This window comes from Heterodontus francisci, chromosome 20 (assembly GCF_036365525.1).
Source record: "Heterodontus francisci isolate sHetFra1 chromosome 20, sHetFra1.hap1, whole genome shotgun sequence".
In the NCBI taxonomy this organism is placed as follows: Eukaryota; Metazoa; Chordata; class Chondrichthyes; order Heterodontiformes; family Heterodontidae; genus Heterodontus; species Heterodontus francisci.
In genome coordinates this window covers 72897371-72918757 of record NC_090390.1, presented here as the reverse complement: position 1 = coordinate 72918757, position 21387 = coordinate 72897371, and the positions used below count along the sequence as shown (strand labels likewise).

Genomic DNA, 21387 nt, shown 5'->3' with positions numbered 1-21387 from the left:
TAAGTTTACAAGCCAAATAGAGTCTAGTTTTATACCCCAGTGTCCTCTTAAAAATGTTAAGCATAGGTCTCTTCCTGAAAAATGCTGCAAGCACTGCAATAAATTTGATTTGACTTTATTTTTCACCATTTTTGTTAGATCCTAATGAGCCTAAAATGGCACACTATTGTAATGGGGGCTAACAGCTTGGATTTTGCAGGAAAAAGTCCATATTTGACTGGTTTAAAAAACGGAAGATGTTTTTACTTATTTAAAGTTGCTTAGGTTCTTCTAGATACTTATGTTTTAGATCAACGGGGATTGTAACTATGATGTTAATAGAATTTCCAGCTAATCAATTACAGATTTACCTGTCAGCTTGCAGTAAGGTTTCGGAACTTAATTGGTAATGTGTGAGCATACCAGAAGTTATTTCTGGCACTTTAAAGTCCATTTTACATCCATTGAAGACCAAGCATAAAATAAAAATTACATATATAAGGTACAAGAAAATTATTCTAAGACTGTTCTAATAGTAGAAGTTAAATTATGGTTATAAGCTATTTGAGCTTGACTTTTGCAACAATATAATCACAGTAATATTTTCAACAATAATATTACTGGAAAATTATAACCACTCACTATATTCTGCATTTATTTTATTCAGTCACAGTTTGTTTACAAAGAATTGCAATCCTTCTATTCAGTGCCTATTTTCCTTTGGCTGCATTAACAATTAAAATTTATGAATATTTAGATCATTTAAAAGGTTGAGTATATGGTTGACAATATATATATTTTTTTTCAGTCCTGAAATGCAAACTGGCATTGGTGCTTCCCAAGTGCAATATGGAATTGAGGCAGTATGAGTGCTTTGGGCAAGACTTGATGGCAAGCTTGAGATTTCTTTCCTCACAAATTTCAGTTTCTCTTCAAAGATCCTTGAACATGTTGCCCTCCAACTTCATGCCCATTTATCTTTCCTATAGTTCCCTATTCCTAGCTTCCAACCGCCTCACACTGAAATAACACCAAACTCTCAAACAACATGGGTGGCGCAGTGATTAGCACCGCAGCCTCACAGCTCCAATGACCAGGGTTCAGTTCTGGGTCCTGCCTGTGTGGAGTTTGCAAGTTTTTGCAAGTTCTCCCTGTGACCATGTGGCTTTCCGCCGGGTGCTCCGGTTTCCTCTCTCAGCCAAAGACTTGCAGGTTGGTAGGTAAATTGGCCATTGTAAATTGCCCCTAGTGTAGGTAGGTGGTAGGAGAATGGTGGGGATGTGGTAGGGAATATGGGATTAATGTAGGATTAGTATAAATGGGTGGTTGTTGGTCGGCACAGACCCGGTGGGCCGAAGGGCCTGTTTCAGTGCTGTATCTCTAAATAAATAAAATAAAGAAATATCCTTTGTGACTGTGGCCTTGTGCTTTATCCATTCTCAACCCTTCAGCAGCATGCAGCACAGTCATCAATGTTGGCCTCCTCTAATGTGTCTTTTGCCATCCAATAACACTGAACTGGCTTCGCATAGTTCCATTCCTCCGTATCTTAACATAACCATCACATCTTTAACAATGAATTCTCTTCCCTCTTCCTTAAAGTCTATCCTTGGTCCTCTTCTCTTCATCAACTTGTTGACCTTTGGTGGCATCATTCATAGACTCAGATTCAGCTTCCACATGTACAATAATCCCAGTTCTAGCTTTTTACAGCTTCTCTGGCTTTTCAAATCTCCCTATGCTGTGAGACTGCTTGTCCAACGTGCATCTTGAATGTCAAACTATTTTCGGCACAAAATGAAGAATCTAAATCAATTGTCTTCACTTCCTTCCACAGGCTCCCTACTCCTCTCGAGGCACTCTCAAGCTGAACCAGACTGTTCAGTCTTCTTGCCCTGTCAGGATCCAGATCCTCTCCAGCACAAAGACCACTTGCTTCTTTTTTTTTATTCATTCATGGGATGTGGGCGTCACTGGCCAGGCCAGCATTTATTGCCTATCCCTAATTGCCCTTGAGAAGGTGGTGGTGAACTGAGTGGCATGCTAGGCCATTTCAGAGGGCATGTAAGAGTCAACCACATTGCTGTAGGTCTGGAGTCACATGTAGGCCAGACCAGGTAAGGACAGCAGATTTCCTTCCCTAAAGGACATTAGTGAACCAGATGGGTTTTTACAACAATCGACAGTGGTTTCATGGCCATCATTAGACTAGTTTTTTAATTCCAGATGTAATTCCACCTACTGCTGTGGTGGGATTCGAACCCGTGTCCCCAGAGCAGTACGTTGGGTCTCTGAGTTACTAATCCAGTGACAATACCACTACGCCACTGCCTCCACAACAATGCCTGCCTCTTCACTGCTGTAGATGGCTTTGTTACCTCCAAACTTGATTACTCTAACTTGATGCTTAAATGGCTAATTCCACCTTCCAGAACGTGCACAAAGCCTTGCTCAGCTGTCATTTATCTTCACTGGCTCATGTTGATTATCTCAGCACATTAAATAGGAAAGCATCTTGAGTATTGCTGAAAATAGAGACATTTTGTCGAAGCTTTTCCTCTTGCACTCATCAGGGCAAATCGCAAGAATACTAATGTAAGGGAAAGCAACAAATTTATACCGTATGAGAAGAGAGTCTTGATTGATTGGCAAGTGGACTCTGGAAGAGGCGTTGCCATGGAGAATGCACCAGTTTATGATGACTGACAGTTAACTGCCAAGCTTTGTTTGAAATTTAAACCAGGCAGCTTGACTGGTCATGGCATTGCCCTGAAGAATGAATCAGCGAATGGCTGTCACTTATTTGTTTAGCTGAAACAGGCGCAATATGTGTACATGTTCTTTCTGTCTGCAAAGAACAGGGCCCTGTTTATTAATATACGTAGCTTCCAGTACGTCTAAATGCGTCACATGTAGTGACAGTCATTCCTCAGGGCAATGCCTTAACCAATCCGGGTCAAGCTGCCTCGTTTAAATTTCAAACAAAGCTGGTCATTCACCATAAACTGGTGCATTCTCCATGGCAACGCTTCTACCAACCAGATTCCACTTGCCAACCAATCAGCATTCTCTTCTTATACAGTATAAATATGTTGCTTTCCTTTGCATTGGTATTTTTGCGAATTTGCCTGATGAGTGCAAGACGAAAACTTCAACAAAATGTCTCTGTTTTCACCAAATCTCAAATCATCATTCTTGTAGTCAATTTCTTGCATCCCACCTCCCTATGCCTGACTGTTGATGCTTGCGTCCTACTCTCTAGAATTTCATGTCTTAATCTCTTCCTTTCTAGCTTGGTATTTGTTTACCCTTTACCTATCCTGTAATGCTTTTTACATAAAATGGGAACTGTAAATGCAGGTTGTTGAACCAGCGTTCTTGTAATGTGAATTGGGCTTGCTTGTTGGTACAAGTACAATTCTCCAGACTTTCGTGCTCTCGGGAAAATATCAGGATCAAATTGGTTACAGTTGCTTCTGGTTACATCCAGATATCCACCCAATGTGCATAATTTGCATTGTATTTTTCTTTTCGTACTCTATTTTGATCCTGTTTCTATTTAAAATTGTACCTTCTAAGTCTTCCCCATGTCTCAGTAGGGTGACCTAAGTATGAAATAAATGTAGTTGAGTTCTGTAAACACAGCTGTAGTATTCCAAATTATTTTGAATACGTCCAATTAATGCTACAATGTTAAACATCCAACAAAGACTAATTTAATTTGTGTTTGTGGGAACGATTCACATTGATTGTTCAAACAATGCATAAGTCCATAACATTAAGCACAGATCCCTCGCATGTAAGTGATAAATATTTTTTACATATTTAATACTTGTGCAAGACATTTTCTATGACTGAAAACACAGCCACAGAGTTCAGCATACCCACCTGTGAGGTCAGAAATACAAGGAAGTCTGTGTTTTCCTATGATACCAGATCTTGAGCAAATACTTTAGACTGAAATATGATCATAGTACAATACTTAAATGTGGTTTATTAGAAAGGAGTTCCCTTAGGTGGCAAGGTTATGAATTTTCTGTTCATTAAATCCCAACAGTATAGGACAGCAAAAAGGCTGGTTACTCCGTTAGCCTACCAACTTTTTAACTTCATAATTTGTACAGGGAGTTGTAATGTAAAATGCTGTTCACAACAGGCTTGTAAATTTTATAAAAGTGAAAGTAGTTTACAGAGCATGCTTGTTGACTTAGGTTAACTATCAAAACTCAAACTGTTCTAAGCATTCACTTGAAATGGGTGGGGACAGTTTTATACACTACTTATTTTTCTTTACAGCTTTCCCCAGCTTGCCACTCTTGTTAAAGTTATTTGTTTTCATGCCGTTCTCCATCTGGAGGGTGGGTCAGCACATTATGTAATTCCCTCAGCTTCCTCCAACAGTGCTTTCCAGTATTTCAAGTGCCAGAATACACCATTTCATGGGGCAGAATGGACAGAGTAGGTTGACTAAGTACTAACAAAATTCATTACTCATAGTGGTTCAGCTTGCTAAGACCTGAACACAGATGTATAAACTTTTCTCAAGAATATTCTAATGATTCCCTGCTGCAGCTGTCCTACTGTCTGTGATATAGTACATTTATACATAGGAATTTAAATCATACTCAGAGCTGGCCAGGCATATATCCACCCTATTTTAACCCTTTGACCAAGTTTCATGCCTGTGCACTTCCTGACTGCAATGTATTCGCCTTTGGATTGCACTATACAGGAAACTCCAAATGCTTATTCAGAAAAATGGTGCTGTTGATTTGGTTTTGTTTCCTATCTTGGAAGCTTTTATAAGTCCTCTTCTTGTGAATCTGTCTCTTGATTCTATATGTCCCCTTCCCTACTTTGCTTCCAATTTCACTGGCCTATTGTCCCATCCCTGCCAAAATATTGACCTCTGGCATTGTCCTCTTACTCTCCAATGTGTTCACTACCCTCCATTCCCATCCTGTTTGAACTGTTCCATCTTTGTACCTCTATTCATCTCTCTTAACCGCCCCCCAAATTTGCTGAATGTTATTGCCAATTAGTCTTGCTCCTCCTTTTGGTAATGTTCAGAACCATCTTATTCATACTATGGCGCTGGGATAGTGCATTCTAACATGTGGAGGAATGACAGTAGTACAGAATCCCTGCAGTATTACCGGACAACCAATGGACAGTTTTTTTTTTAAATTATCAAGGACTCCACATACCCATGAAACCTTTTGGGTTCGCCGGGGTAGGTTGTGCACTGATTTATACATTGGGATGGATTTTTGATTGTTGCACTTACCCGTATACTTTCTGTGGGGTTTTGCATTGGAACTTACTGTAAATTAGAGAACCAGAAAAAGCGCAGCACCTCCTCACTGGTCTTAGATGTTCTGTAGAACAGGGCAAGCAACTGAGTGTCTCCTTAGCCATTCATATTGCAGAATCATTGATTTGCAGAGTCTGAACCAGGAATTGTGAATTAGAAACAAAAACAAAATGTCAGAAATACTCAGTAGGTCAGGCAGCATCTGTGGAGACCGAAGCAGAACAGAAACTCAGTGTGCATTAGAATATTGAATTCAATGTCAAATCGGTTACAGAAAGTGAAATAGCGAGAGGGAATGAAAGATCTGATTCAGAGAAGCAGAGAACAAAGAATTTTTTTCAAACTAATACTTTTTTAAAATTTCCACCAATAATTAAAATCTGAAGGAATGGGACACCACAGTGTTACAACCAAGGCGGGAGGTGTGCACTGTCTTTTCTCGTTCCACTTCTCCACAGGTCACAATATACATTTTTTTTTTAAATGTTTACCCAATTACCGATGCACTCAATCATATACTGTACTCTTTATCCCAGAATAAAATACACCAACCACTTTAATAAACAACAAAGTTATCAATTTATTATAAAACCAGACTTAACCAGTAACGAAGCAAAGCATTAACACACAGATTGAAATATGAAAGTTCCTCTTTTTAAATTGCCCAACACACAAGCTCTCACACACACACTGGAAAAAAAAATACAGAAATTTTCTCTGTTGGAGGTCTGTTACAAAAAGAAACTAACAAGGAATACTTTGGCCAAATACTTGCTAATCCTTGAAGAAAAAAAGATATGGAAAGATGTCAGTTGTCCCTTTTTGGTCTGGAGTCCCAAATACGCGTAGACGGCTGTCACTGAGATCTTTCTATTGCAGTTCTTTTCCAAAGATATTGAGGATCAATTTGACCGGCTTTCCAGGAGAAATGTGGCATCAGTTTATCTATTTCATACACTTAATTCGCAGGAAGTTATCAAATTGATGGAAGAGGGTGAGCTGATGGTGGCTGCTATCTTGGATGGTTTTCTCCAATTGTCTTCAAAACAGTTCGCACCCCGAAACACTATCCAAAGCTAAACCAAAAACAATATTTCAAGAATCAAGCCTCCTGACCCTTATAAATTTTGATGTGTCACTTCTCTAAACATCTTCCCCAGATCACCAAGGTTTCTGGTGTTTATTGCTTAAAGCACATGACTTCCAGCAAGACTTTTTCTAAACAACATTTCTGTGTCCTTGCAATGAACTGTCAACAACAAAGCAAAGTTCAGCTTCTATGAAGTCTTTAGCTTTCCAATGAATCCATGTCCACAATTTAAATACAAGTCCTCAAAAACATATACTTAACAAAAAATATAGAAGCACTTTTATAACATCTCAATCCCTAGAGGAATGAAAACCCATTTTTTAAAGGCAAAGAGTGGAAAAAAACAGAAGATGACAAATATTAAAACACATCGACACTCATTCTCATTCACTCTTTCCTTGTAGCTAATACAGTTCTGCTTTGCACTCAGATTCATGAGGTGAATCCCTAGTAGCAAAAGAAATTCTCGCCCTTTATCCCAATCATGGGGATAGTAATGAAAGTATGACCTGATCATCGTTTTGAGGGACTGATGGTACCTTTCTAAAGCCACTTGTGTCTGTGGATGGTATGCTGAGGACTTTAACTGAGTTATACCCAACTGCCCATAACTTCTTAAAAAATTTTTGACATAAAATTGAAACCTTGATCCGACCGAATCTCAGTCAGTAATCCGTATGTAGTGAAGAACTGGGTAAACTTCCCTTGCACTACCTTAGCAGAAATTGTTCTCAAGGGAATTGCCTCTGGGAACCAAGCAGCCGTATCCATGATGGTGAGTATATATTGGTGTCCTGCTTTTGTTTTTGATCAGGGTCCTACACAATCTACCAACACCCTATGAAATGGTTCCCCAAAAACTGGTTTGGGAATTAGAGGTGCTAGTTTTATGGCAGGTTGTGATCTTCCCACAATCTGGCATGTTTTACAAAACTGCACCACGTCCTTGGAAAGACCTGGCCAGTAAAAATGCTGACCTATACATGATTGGATCTTCCGGATTCCATGACCTCCTATCGGAATTTCATGGGCTATCCTTAATATTTCCCAGTGGTACTTGGGCGGTACCACTATCTGGTGAACATCTGCTCTATCTTCATCCGTTGGTCTGTAGGGTGGTCTCCACTTCCTCACCAGAATCCCATTTTTAATATATTAGCCTTTTCAAACTCCTTTTGCTTCAGCTTCAGTTATTTTTATTTATTTATTTTTTGATTGAGATACAGCACTGAAACAGGCCCTTCAGCCTACTGAGTCTGTGCCGACCAAAAACCACCCATTTATACTAATCCTACATTAATCCCATATTCCCTACTACATCCCCACCATTCTCCTACCACCTACCTACACTAGGGGCAATTTACAATGGCCAATTTACCTATCAACCTGCAAGTCTTTGGCTGTGGGAGAAAACCGGAGCACCCGGCAGAAACCCACGCGGTCACAGGGAGAACTTGCAAACTCCACACAGGCAGTACCCAGAACTGAACCCGGGTCGCTGGAGCTGTGAGGCTGTGGTGCTAACCACTGTGCCTCTGTGCCGCCCTAGTCGATTGTGCCACTTTATTTAACTCTGGATTGACTTGCTGAGCCTTGATTAGAGAAAACTTATTGAACATTTCCTTCAGATTATCCAAATCCCTCAAAAAAAAGTTCCATACATTCAACTATCTGACTGTGGTGCCAACTTTACCTCCGAAAGTGGAGCTTGTTTAGCCATTGCTCAGGTCACTACACATGAAGGAAAAATTCCTGGAAAGTTTTCGTGCAACTGTTCTGTCTCTTTAACTTCACTTGGTCTTTCCGTGACTACTGGAGAAGCTACTGTCTTCCAGCCAAATCATTCCCCAGGAGTAGGTCAACTCTGTCTACAGGCAAACTATGGACAACTCCTACACTTACCATTCCATACATTAGGTCACACTCTAGGTACACCCGATACAAAGGTATGGATATATACACCCCACCAATACCATTCACTAAAACCTTGGCATTCAGTGCACACTCTGGTAGAAAAGTGATGCTTTTTCACAGCAAAAGAGTTTGGGTGGCTCCTGTATCCCTAAGTATAACTATAGGTTTACCTGTCTCACTTGAGGGATAAGGAGTTATTTTCGTTTTGCCAAGTATTCCCTATAACACTCATGTATCTTATTCATGTCCCCTGCTCTCAGTGGTTTTTTTACTTGGCCTTAGAGCTGCAGTCAGAGCTATAGCCTGATCTGTTGTAATCTCAGTCAGGGCCCCTTTCTCTACATTGGTTTTGTGTACCCCAGTAAGTCCCATGGGTTTACCCCGAAACTTCCAACATTCTGCACGAAGGTGTTCCACCTTGTGGACCTCACTTCCACCCTTAGCATCTTCCTTTCTGGCCTGAGGAGGAAATGCCGGGGCGTTCCCAGCTGTCCCTTCCTGTCCCCGACTGCTTGCCTTCCTTTCACCCTCCCTGGTTTGTGCAGGTGATGGACAGAGGGTTTGGGCTTATAGACAAGCTCGTAATCATCGATTTCCACTGCCTGTCTGGATGTGGAAACCTTCGGTTCTCTACATGGGTTCTTACTAATGGAGGGAGTGAATTTTTAAATTCTTCCAAGAGAATTAGTTTCCTAAGGTTCTCATATGTGGCCTCTACTTTCAGTGCCCACATCCAATGATCAAAATTAATTTGCTTTCCCCTCTCAAATTCTGTATAAGTCTGTCCAGGCTGTCTGCAGAGGTTCTGAAATTTCTGCCTGTACACTTCAGGGAACAACTCAGAAGCAGCGAGGATAGTCTTTTTTGCCATCTCAATCTACAGAAACCTCCTCAAAGCATGGCATAAACTTCATGAGCTCTGCCCATCAACCTGCTTTGCATAAGCAGTGCCCAGCTTTCCTTCGGCTACTTCATCTGTCTGGCTATCTTTTCAAAAGAAATGAAAAATGCCTTATGTCCCTTCAAACTTTGGGAAGGCTTGTACAAATTTAAACAGCTCTCCACTCGGTCCTGCACTGGAATCAGATCTTTCCTCACCAGAACTTTCACTGGAGTCAAGACCACCCTTTTGTCTTAGTTCCATCTTTTTTAATTCAAATTCTCTTCCTTCTTTTTCTCTTTGAAATTGTAGTTCAAGTTTTTTCATCTATTTTTCCTGTTCAAGCTCAAGCTGTTTCATCCACAACTGAATTTTAGCTAATTCAACTGCACTACCATCTGGTTCTCTTTTTTTCTTCCAATTTCAAATGGTGTGCTATTCCTGCAATTATGTTTTGATTTCTTAGCTCCTGGTTTTAACTCTAACCCCAACAATTCTGCCAAATCCTTCAGCCTCACCTTGGTTAAGTGTCTGAAATCACTCCAGGATACATCCTCCTTCCTCAGAAAGGTCATAGCAACTGACCAAGACATTCCGGTAGTGCACAAGAAACCTTTTTTTTTCCTCTTTTCAATTATTATTACCCCACTTGCAATTGCACGTCATCGGCATTGGGTTATCCCGCACAGAGCCCCCAATTATATGTTATGACTGAGGCAGGAGGTGTGCACTGTCTTTTCTAGTTCCACTTCACCACAGGTCACAACATATTTTTTTTAATGTTTACCCAGTTACCGATGCAGTCAATCATACACTCTACTCAACCCAGAATAAAGTACACTGACCAGGTTTCTTTAAACAGCAAAATAATCAGCTTATTATAAAAGACTTAACCAGTAATGAAGCAAAGTATTAACACACAGATTGAAATATTAAAGTTTCCCTTTTTAAATGCCCCACACACAAACACACACACTGAAAAAAATACAGAAATTCTCTCTGCAGAGGTCTGTTACAAAAACGACAAAAAAGAATACTTTGGCCAAATACTTGCTCGTGTCAGCTGTTCCTTTTTGGTCTGGCGTCCCAAATATGCATAGTCGGCAGTCACTGGGATCTTTCCAGATGCCCCAAACACTCCTTTCAGGTAAAGCAGCGATTTACTTGTACTTCTTTCAATTTGGTATACTGTATTTGCTGCTCACAACGTGATCTCCTCTGCACTGGGGAGACCAAACACAGATTGGGTGACCGCTTTGCGCAACACCTCCGCTGAGATCAAAAGCATGATCCTGAGCTTCCAGTTGCTTGCCATTTCAGCACACACCCCTGCTCTCATGCCCAGTGAACATCAACGCAAGCTCGAGGAACAGCATCTCATTTACCGATTAGGCACGCTACAGCCTGCCGGACTGAACATTGAGTTCAATAATTTCAGAGCATGATGGGCCTCCCTTTTTATTTTCAGTTTTTTTTCTCCATTTTTTATTTTTATTTTATTTTTTTTTATTTATTTTATTTTGTTTTAGTTTCTTTCATCGTTCATTTTTCTTACCATGTGCCTGGCCACTTTTTTTTCATGTTTGTGCTTGGGCCAGGGCTGTTCATTTTTCTATCCGTTAACAATCTCTCTGCACTTAACGTTTGGTCTTTCAAGACACCATTAACATACCGTTTGCCTTTGCTCTGTGACCTTCTGGTAAGTTGTTCTCTGTGACCCTGTCCTATCAACACCTTTATTTTTGTTATCTCTTGCCCCACCCCTGCTTTATTTGATTAAAACTTATTACATTTTTAACCTTTGCCAGTTCTGATGAAGGGTCACTGACCTGATAGGTTAACTCTGCTTCTCTCTCTGCAGATGCTGCCAGACCTGCTGAGTATTTCCAGCATTTCTTGTTTCTATTTATTTCCAGAGCAGTTCTTTTCTGGTCACATTGAGGATCAGTTTGGCAGGCTTTTCAGGTGAAATGCAGCATCAGTTTCTCTGTTTCATGCACTTGATTCTCAGGAAGTTCTCAGAGATGGAAGAGGGTGAGCTGATGGTGGCTGCTCTCTTGGCTGGTTTTCTCCAATTCTCCAACAGTTCACACCCCACACACTGTCCAATGTGACATCTCAGTGTCCTTTCAATGAACTGTCAGCAACAAAGTAAAGTCCAGCTTCAATGAAATCTTTAGCCTTCCAATGAATCCGTCTCCACGATTTAAATATAAGTCCTCAAAAACATATACTTAACAAAATGTAGCTGATCTGATTAGTAAGTTTGCGGACGACACAAAGGTTGGTGGAGTTGCGGATAGTGATGAGGATTGTCAGAGGATACAGCAGGATATAGATTGGTTGGAGACTTGGGCAGAGAAATGGCAGATGGAGTTTAATCCGGACAAATGTGAGGTAATGCATTTTGGAAAGTTAATGCAGGTGGGAAGTATACAGTAAATGGCAGAACCCTTAGGAGTATTGACAGGCAGAGGGATCTGGGCGTACAGGTCCACAGGTCACTGAAAGTGGCAACGCAGGTGGATAAGGTAGTCAAGAAGGCATACGGCATGCTTGCCTTCATCGGTCGGGGCATAGAGTATAAAAATTGGCAAGTCATGCTGTAGCTGTACAGAACTTTATTTAGGCCACACTTAGAATATTGCGTGCAATTCTGGTCGCCACACTACCAGAAGGACGTGGAGGCTTTGGAGAGGGTACAGAAGAGGTTTACCAGGATGTTGCCTGGTCTGGAGGGCATTAGCTATGAGGAGAGGTTGGATAAACTCAGATTGTTTTCACTGGAACGACGGAGTTGGAGGGGCGACATGATAGAGGTTTACAAAGTTATGAGCGGCATGGACCGAGTGGATAGTCAGAAGCTTTTTCCCAGGGTGGAAGAGTCAGTTACTAGGGGGCATAGGTTTAAGGTTCGAGGGGCAAAGTTTAGAGGGGATGTGTGAGGCAAGTTCTTTACATAGAGGGTGGTGAGTGCCTGGAACTTGCTGCCGGGGGAGGTGGTGGAAGCAGGTACGATAGTGACGTTTAAAAGGCATCTTGACAAATACATGAATAGGATGGGAATAGAGGGATACGGTCCCCGGAAGTGCAGAAGGTTTTAGTTTAGGCAGGCATCAAGATCGGCACAGGCTTGGAGGGCTGAATGGCCTGTTCCTGTGCTGTACTGTTCTTTGTTCTTTTGTAACAATTAAAGCTAATTTTCAGTGCCAGAGGCGTCGTTTGACAGTAATTAAGGCTTACCACACTGTTAAAAAGGTACTTGGACTAAAATGGACAAGACCTAACTTTTTCTGGTGAATTTAGTATGTATATATCAGGTGGTGTAGCAGCTTCACATCATTCAGTGTATTCAGTGGTGACTCTCTCAGTGAGACACCATGATCACGCAGCCTTTGGGACAGCAGAGCATCTCTGACAGCAACTTTGTGATTTCTGTGTTCAACTGCAGCTGCTAGAAATTGCTATCCACTTCCCATGTAAATAATGGTGAGTGCTGTTATTTCTACTACTAAATCCATTATTTTTCTTCTAAGAACCATGTAGAGATTTTATTTATTTTCCAGTGGAAGAAGGCAGACAGCACTTCAAAAAATAGTAGTGGAACACCAATCAAGATAGAAGATCCTAATCAGTTTGTTCCATTAAACACAGATCCACGGGAGGTCCATGACAGGAGAAACAAGGTAAATTTTGACTCCAATTATGAAACTGCCCGTACTTTTTCTTTTTTGTATTCTACTAAAGGGATATTAATAAATTTTACAACCATTGTCCTTGCGGGGAGGTTTCACTAGTGTGTTTGGGGGAAGTTTAAACTAAATTGGCAGGGGAATGGGCACCAGCATGTCGAAATAGAAAAGAGGAATAACATGCACAAAGTGAGAATGTTGAATAGTAGTAGAGAAGGAAGTAGTATCATTAGATAGGAGCAGACTAAGAAGGATAACGAGGATTATAAAGACAGATTTAGAACACACAAAGTGTGGTGAATAAGGTTGGTGAGCTACAAACACAAATAGCCTTGTGGGAATATGATGCAGTGGCAAGAACGGAAACATGGCTTAAAAATGGTGAGGGCTGGGTGCTTAAAATTGAAGGATACAAAGTGTTGAGAAAAAATAGGGAAGGATAAAAGGGAGGTTGCGTGGCTGTATTGTTTGGGGAAGACATTGTGAAGATGGAAAGAGAGGATATCCATGAGGGGGCTATTTGGTTAGAGTTGAGAAGCGAAAAGGGTATGATTACACTATTGGGTATTTCTGTAGGCCTCCAAATATTGAGAGAGAAGAGAAAATTTGCAGGGAAATTAAAGATGTGCAAGAACTATAGTGTGGTGATATTGGGGGACTTTAATTATCCAAATATTGATTGGGATAATGTTGGAGTAAAGGGAAAGGAGGGCGAGGAATTTCTGAAATATATTCAGGAGAACCTCCTTGACCAGTGCGTTCAGTCTAACTAGGAAGGAGGCATTGTTCGATCTGGTGCTGGGAAATGAGGTCAGCCAAGTGGACCAAGTGTCTGAGGGAGAACACAAGAAACAATCTAAAGCAGAACTTCTAAGTTGGAAAAGGACTAACTTCAGTGGGATGGGAAGGAATCTAGCCAGGGTAAAATGGAACGAAAGATTGACAAGAGAAACTTTAACTGAGGAATGGATAATCTTTGAGATGTTGTTTCAGGTACAGACTAGGTACATTCCAACAAGAGGGAAAGGCAAGTGAACCAAAATCAGGGCTCCTTGAAAGACTAGGGAAAGAGAGAATGTGATGAAACAAAAAAGAGTGTGTAATGTATGCCAGGTGAATTTGTCAAGTGAGACAGAGATGAGAAGAAAGTTTTTCTCTGAAGGTCATGAGTCTTTGGAACTCTTCCTCAAAAGGCAGTGGAAGCAGAATCTATAAATTTTTTAAGGCAGAGGTTAATAGATTCTTGATAAGCAAGGGGCTGAAAGGTTATTGGGGTAGGCGAGAATGTGGAGTTGAGGTTACAATCAGAACAGCCATGGTCTTGTTGAATGGCGGTGCAGGCTCGAGGGGCCGAGTGGCCTACTCCTGCTCCTAATTTGTATGTTCATATGAGAACCAGGCCAAATACAATAAGTTGAGAGGGGAAGTGAAGAGGGAAATAAGAATGGCAGAGAATGAGAGAACAGAATAGCAGTTAACATAGAAGGGAACCCAAAAATCATCATCTACTGACAATGTAAATAGTAAGCAGGTATTAAGAGGTAGAGTGGGTATTATTTGGGACAAAGAAGGTAATATATACTTAGAGGCGCAGGGCAAGGCTAAAATACTATCTGAGTACTTTGTATCGTTGTTTACTAAAGAAGGGGATGCTGACAAAATATCTGGAAGAGGAGATGGTAGAGGTGATGGATGTGGTGAAAATTGAGAGGCAGGATGTACTGGAAAGGCTGGCTATACTTAGAGTGGATAGGTCGCCTGGTCGGGAAGGCTTGCATTCCAGGTTGCTAAAGGAAATGGGAGTGGAGATAGTGGAAGGGCTTACCAAAATCTTCCAGTCTTTCCTAGATATGGGTGAGGTCCCAGAGGATTGGAAAGTGGCAAATGTGACATCCTTATTCAAGGTAGGGTGTCAGGACATTCTCAGTAACTACAGACCAGTCAGTTGATCAATGGTGGGTAACATTTTCAAAACAATAATTGTGGGGGGGCGGGGGGGGGGGATGCGAAATCAACAGGCACTTTTTTGGAGAGGTTAATTGAGAAAACTTAGCACAGATTTGTAAATGGCAAATTGTGTTTAACTAATCTAATTGAATTTTGATGAAGTAACAGAAGGTTGATGAAGGGCAGTCAATGGATGTTATTTATATGGATTTTAAAAAAGCATTTGACAAAGTACCACATAAAAGGCTGGTTTCTAAAATTGAGGCTCATGTATTAGGAGGGTCAGTGTCAGTTTGGATTTTTTTTTAAAAGGCTTAAGGACAGAAAAGACAGTTGTGGTAAATGGTTGTTTTTCAGAATGGAGAATAATCGACATTGGCGTTCCCCAAGGGTCAGTGCTAGGACCACTGCGTTTTTGATATATATATAAATGACTTGGATATTGGAATACAGAGTAAAATTTCAACATTTGCTGACAATACCAAATTTGGAGGTGTTGTGGATAGTGAGGATGATACCAGTTGACTGCAACAGGACATAGGCTAGCAGAATGGACAGAGAAGTGGCAGATGGCATTGAATATAGAGAAATGTGAGGTGATGCATTTTGGCAGAAGGAGGGAAGACAGTATAGACTTAATGGCACAGTTCTAAATAGAGTGCAGGGACAGAGGGACCTGGGGTGCATGTGCATAGATCTTTGAAGGTGTCAGGATAGATTGAGAGAGTAGTTAGCAAAGCATATGGGATCTTGGGCTTCATAAATAGAGGCATTGAGTACACAAGCAGGAAAGTTATGCTGAATGTGTACAAAGCTCTGTTTAGGCCACAACTAGAGTACTGTATCCAGTTCTGGTCACCACACTTTACAAAGGATGTGAGGGTCCTTGAGAGGATGCAGAGGAGATTTACCAGAATGGTTCCAGGGATAAGGGATTTTAGCTACAACGTTAGTTGGAGAAGCTGGGGATGTTCTCCTTGGAGCAATGGAGATTGTGGGGAGATTTGTTAAAGGTATACAAGATAATGACAGATTTAGGTAAGTAGACAAAGAAAAGCTGTTCCCATTAGCTGATGGTACAAGGACTAGGGGACACAGATTTAAGGTTTTGGGCAAGAGATGCAGGAGGGATGTGAGAAACCACCTTTTTTACGCAGCAAGTGGTAATGACCTGGAACGTACTGCCTACTAGAGTGATGGAAACGGAGACAATGAATGATTTCAAACAGAAATTAGATGGACACTGGCGGGAAATAAATTTGTAGGGCTACAGGGATAGAGCAGGGGAATGGGATTGCTCCACAGGGAACATGGGCATGGACTCAATAGGCCAAGTGACGGCCTCCTGTACAGTTATGACACTATTTTCATAACCAAATAATTATTAAGGGAAGATACTTTCAATTAAATTACTCTTACTGATTCCAATATACCAAAGATACCTGGTACAGGAACCCTGGTTCTGGATTGCCTCACTGGTACCTGCCAAGTGGGGCAGCAAAAAGCCACTGTCTGGAAATTTGATCTTAAATGGCTTAGCTACAGAAAAAGCACAGACGGGGTAGGGAGTATGTTAAAATTGTTGCCTTCCTATACACAGTAATGTTCCCTCTGTGTTTTTATTCTTTATGATTTATGCATTTTATTGAGTAATATTCATGTTTATGGATTCGATTTGTGTATAATTTGGAATTGAGTCATACGAACATATGAATTGGGGGTAGGAGTAGGCCACTCGGCCCTTCGAGCCCGCTCCACCATTCAATATGTTGGTGGCTGAACTGATTACTCCACATTTCCACCTGCCTCCGATAACCTTTCACCCCCTTGCTTATCAAGAATCAATCTACCTCTGTCTTAAAAATATTCAAAGACTCTGCTTCCACCGCCTTTTGAGGAAGAGAATTCCAAAGACTCACAACCCTCAGAGAAAAAATTTCTCCTCATCTCTGTCTTAAATGGGCGACCCCTTATTTTTAAACAGTGACCCCTAGTTTTAGATTCTTCCACAAGGGGAAACGTCGTTTCCACATCCACCCTGTCAAGACTCCTCAGGATCTTATATGTTTCAATCTAGTCACCGCTTACTCTTCTAAATTCCAGCAGATACAAGCCTAGCCTGTCCAACCTTTCCTCATAATTTTGTCATATTTGTGTAACGTGAGTAGATTGTTGTTTGTGCCGTTTCATATTTTAGTGGTGAAAAGTTCTTCCAAAACCCTTTGAACTTTTCAGGATAACATCTCACCAATCTGCCCAGAGCCAGATGGTTTTAATTGAAGGTAAAAGAATCGCATGAAACCCTTTGATCAGGTCAAAGATGTTTAATGACATTTGCAGTAGTGTCATGTTTCCTACCATATACAGCTTGTCTGAGCAAGGATTGACTAATTATTTTTATTCTAGATTCGTGAGCAGAATCGTTATGACATGAAGACTGCGGGGCCACAGTCTCAGTTGTTGGCTGGTATTGTTGTAGAGAAGAAAAGCAACCCGGTACAGTTGCATCATCTAATTCAATCTGTAATTTTTTTCCCCTTCAATTGCAGTTTTCCTGTTACTGCAAATAGTTGCAGTTACCACCATTTAAAATATCCATGTTAAAAATGGACAGTCACTTACATTTGCCAAAAAGTGATTATGCAAATACATAATGCTTAATGCCAATGTCAAAGTTGCCAGTTATAGCATCTTAGGTGCTCAGTTTTTATTTTGTGCAGACTGACCAAAGGAAAAAAAGAACTCTTATCTTTCCAGTGAATTGGGCCTACAGTCAATCAGCTTAAATGAAACAGATTAAATCACTTGTTGAATGATTGCAGTTTGTAACAAAGTTAGCATGTCTAAAGGTAGAATCATCCGAAACCCAAGTCCAGCTGTTTTCATTCAGGTACATAGTGTGTTGTCAGCATTTTTGTTTCTGTTGTTTCACCTACCTTTATCACAAGCTGTCGCATGAATATTAACTGCCCTTTCTCTGGTAACTGTAAGTGAAATTATTTTTAATGCTACCCATTTTTCCCAGCCATCATGTATAGCAGCAAAACACATTCACACGAATGCAACCGCTGTAAGTCGCAGGGACTGTAGTGGTAACTGGACTCTTTTAACTGCATTGTCCATCTTCTCAATTGTTTGCAAGACTGACCAGAGTCAAAGATTCATGATTTCTTTCAAATGATTGAGGTGACTAGAATGTGTTGTGCCAGGTTTGTTTTTTTTTCTTTGAATAATCTGATTTCATAAGAGGTGGGGGGGGGGGGTGGGGGAATCATTTTGGAAAGGTTCATGATTAACTTACTTTTCTAATACAAGAAGGGGAAATTAATAAGCATTCCGAAGAACTTGTTAGATAAAAGGGAGTAAGTGGTGTAGCTTAGGAGTCATTGTTGAATCCATATTTGTTCTTGATATATGTATAGATGACACAGAGCATAATCTTGAAACTTCCTGATGACGCAAAGGTAGGGGACTCAGCAAACAGCAAGGAGCATTGCAGTGGTTAGCACCACAGCCTCACAGCTCCAGCAACCTGGGTTCTGTTCTGGGTACTGCCTGTGCTGAGTTTGCAAGTTCTCCTTTTGACCGCGTGGGTTTCTACTGGGTGCTCCGGTTTCCTCCCACAGCCAAAGACTTTCAGGTTGATAGGTAAATTGGCCATTGTAAATTGCCCATAGTGTAGGTAGGTGGTAGGGGAATGGTGGGGATGTGGTAGGGAATATGGGATTATTGTCGGATTAGTATAAATGGGTGGTTGTTGGTCGGCACAGACTTGGTGGGCCGAAGGGCCTGTTTCAGTGCTGTATCTCTCTATGACTCTATGACTCTAAAAGACTTAAAGATACAGACAGGTTAGTGAAAAGGTATAATGGCAGGTATAATTTCTTGTGAATAAGTGTTGGGTAATACATTTTCGGAGGAAACACAAGGGATGGGAGTATATGCTCATGGCAAATTAATTTTGTACTGTTTGTTGTTTTGGGTGCTCCATTATAGAAATATTAAAGCTATAGAAAATGCACAACATAGACTCACCACGATGATGCCAGGGATGGAAAACTATAGTCATGTGGAAAGGCTTGAAATACTGGGACTATTTCCATTGGGGCAAAGAAAGCAAAGAGAATATTTAACAAATGATTATGGAATTTTTAATTTTGATATTGACTAAGGAAAAACTTTCTTATTGGCGAATAGATGATGACTCCTCATCAAATTAAAGTTTATCAGTGAGGAAAGAGGTTGGGAGAAAACTACACAAAGGGCTATCAGAGCAGGAAGAGGTTGAGACAGTAGCCATTATATCTCTTAAGGGGAAATTGTATCGATATTTGAAGCTGAGCAAGATTCAGTACTTTTGGGGTTAGTTTTGGATTGTTCTCGCAAAGAGCAGGCACAGCCACAATGGGCCAAATCGATGACTCCTGTGCTGTAAAATTTTGTGGTTCTGTGCATTTCTAATGACGTACTGAACCGAAAGTATAACGAATGTAAAGCAGAAAAGGGTTCAGTTAGCGTACTGTCTGGATGGTCTTTGTTGTTCTGGAGCTCAGGTCATTATAAACATTTTAATCTCTACGTCAAACTCTTTTCCATCTCACCATACTCGAATTAGCCCCTTGCAAATAATTCAGTTAAAACTTAGCCAAGGTAGCCAGAATATTTGTTATTTGAACACTGGAATTTGAACTTGAGTTTAGCACTCCAGTGTCATTGCTGCTAAGATGCCCTAGGTTATTTTGAATGGTAATAACTAACTCAGCTGAAGCCATTGCTGTACGTTGCCCTTACTGAGAAGGGAACTGTTTGTACAAGACCCGATCATTAGTCATGTACTAGAAATTCTATATCAAGCTATAAGAAGATGCTGTGAATTTTCTGAGAATTATGTGATATTAAAATGATTTATGTAAATGTATTTACTTCCCAGCCTATGCAGCTCGAAATTGAAGGAATGGAAGACCAGTTGCCACCAGGCCCACCAAACCCATTCAGTTATCTGAATGAGTGCGAATTGGAGGAATACAAAAAGATAATTGAACGGAAGCAACAAGGATTGGACGGTACAGGAAATTATGTATTTAGATATGAAAACAAATTGATAATACATCCTGAAATTTCACAGTACACTATGCAAAGAAACTTTTTTTTAAATTTCCATAATGAGCATAGGGAAGGAAATGTATTGTATTAGGATAAATTGGAAACAGTGACCTCTTGTGGTTGACTAAATGCCACATGTTGACTCTATTTTCACTTTCTAATATTTGTTTTTCCTGGTTTATTTAGGATTTCAGTTGGACCCTAACCTACAAAGTCCCAGAGTATTGAAACTCCAGATTTACAAAAGGACACCCATGTCCACAAAGGCAGCCTCTCCCTCCTTTAGTTTCATTGCTCGCTTTACAGCTTCCCCTTCCTTCAGAATGGATTTAAAGTTCTGGGTGCTCTGCCTCTGTCCACCTGATCATATTGGAAGTTCCAAGAGATGTTACAGTAGGCTTACAATCTAGTCCTCTTGTTTAAAATTGGGATCTGAAATAAAGAGCCTGTGATGAGTCTGTGTAGCATTCTCTCATTTTACAGGTTTATAGAACATTACAGCGCAGTACAGGCCCATCGGCCCTCGATGTTGCGCTGACCTGTGAAACCATCTGACCTACACTATTCCATTTTCATCCATATGTCGATCCAATGACCACTTAAATGCCCTTAAAGTTGGCGAGTCTACTACTGTTGCAGGCAGGGCGTTCCATGCCCCTACTACTCTCTGAGTAAAGAAACTACCTCTGACATCTGTCCTATATCTATCACCCCTCAACTTAAAGCTATGTCCCCTCGTGTTTGCCATCACCATCCGAGGAAAAAGACTCTCACTATCCACCCTATCTAACCCTCTGATTATCTTATATGTCTCTATTAAGTCATCTCTCTTCCTCCTTCTCTCTAACGAAAACAACCTCAAGTCCCTCAGCCTTTCCTCGTAAGACCTTCCCTCCATACCAGGCAACATCCTAGTAAATCTCCCCTGCACCCTTTCCAAAGCTTCCACATCCTTCCTATAATGCGGTAACCAGAACTGCACGCAATACTCCAGGTGCGGCCGCACCAGAGTTTTGTACAGCTGCAGCATGACCTCGTGGCTCCGAAACTCGATCCCCTTACTAATAAAAGCTAACACACCATATGCCTTCTTAACAGCCCTATTAACCTGGGTGGCAACTTTCAGGGATTTATGTACCTGGACACCAAGATCTCTCTGCTCATCTACACTACCAAGAATCTTCCCATTAGCCCAGTACTCTGCATTCCTGTTACTCCCTCCAAAGTGAATCACCTCACACTTTTCCGCATTAAACTCCATTTGCCATCTCTCAGCCCAGCTCTGCAGCCTATCTATGTCCCTCTGTAACCTACAACATCCTTCGGCACTATCCACAGCTCCACCGACCTTCGTGTCATCCGTAAATTTACTAACCCTCCCTTCTACATCCTCATCCAGGTCATTTATAAAAATGACAAACAGCAGTGGCCCCAAAACAGATCCTTGCGGTACACCACTAGTAACTAA

At 40.9% G+C, this 21387-nt stretch overlaps 1 protein-coding gene across 6 annotated transcripts in view; it reads left to right on the top strand.

Annotated features, from left to right (window-relative positions):
- Positions 1–21387, top strand: part of add3a (adducin 3 (gamma) a) — a 337068-nt gene that overhangs the window by 307037 nt on the left and 8644 nt on the right. For all 6 annotated transcript variants that reach the window (XM_068053019.1, XM_068053018.1, XM_068053022.1 and 3 more), the window contains exons 11-13: positions 12744–12863; positions 17223–17312; positions 19747–19879. In XM_068053019.1, the coding sequence (XP_067909120.1) occupies positions 12744–12863; positions 17223–17312; positions 19747–19879 (343 nt within the window). The remainder of the gene's footprint in view (positions 1–12743; positions 12864–17222; positions 17313–19746; positions 19880–21387) is intronic.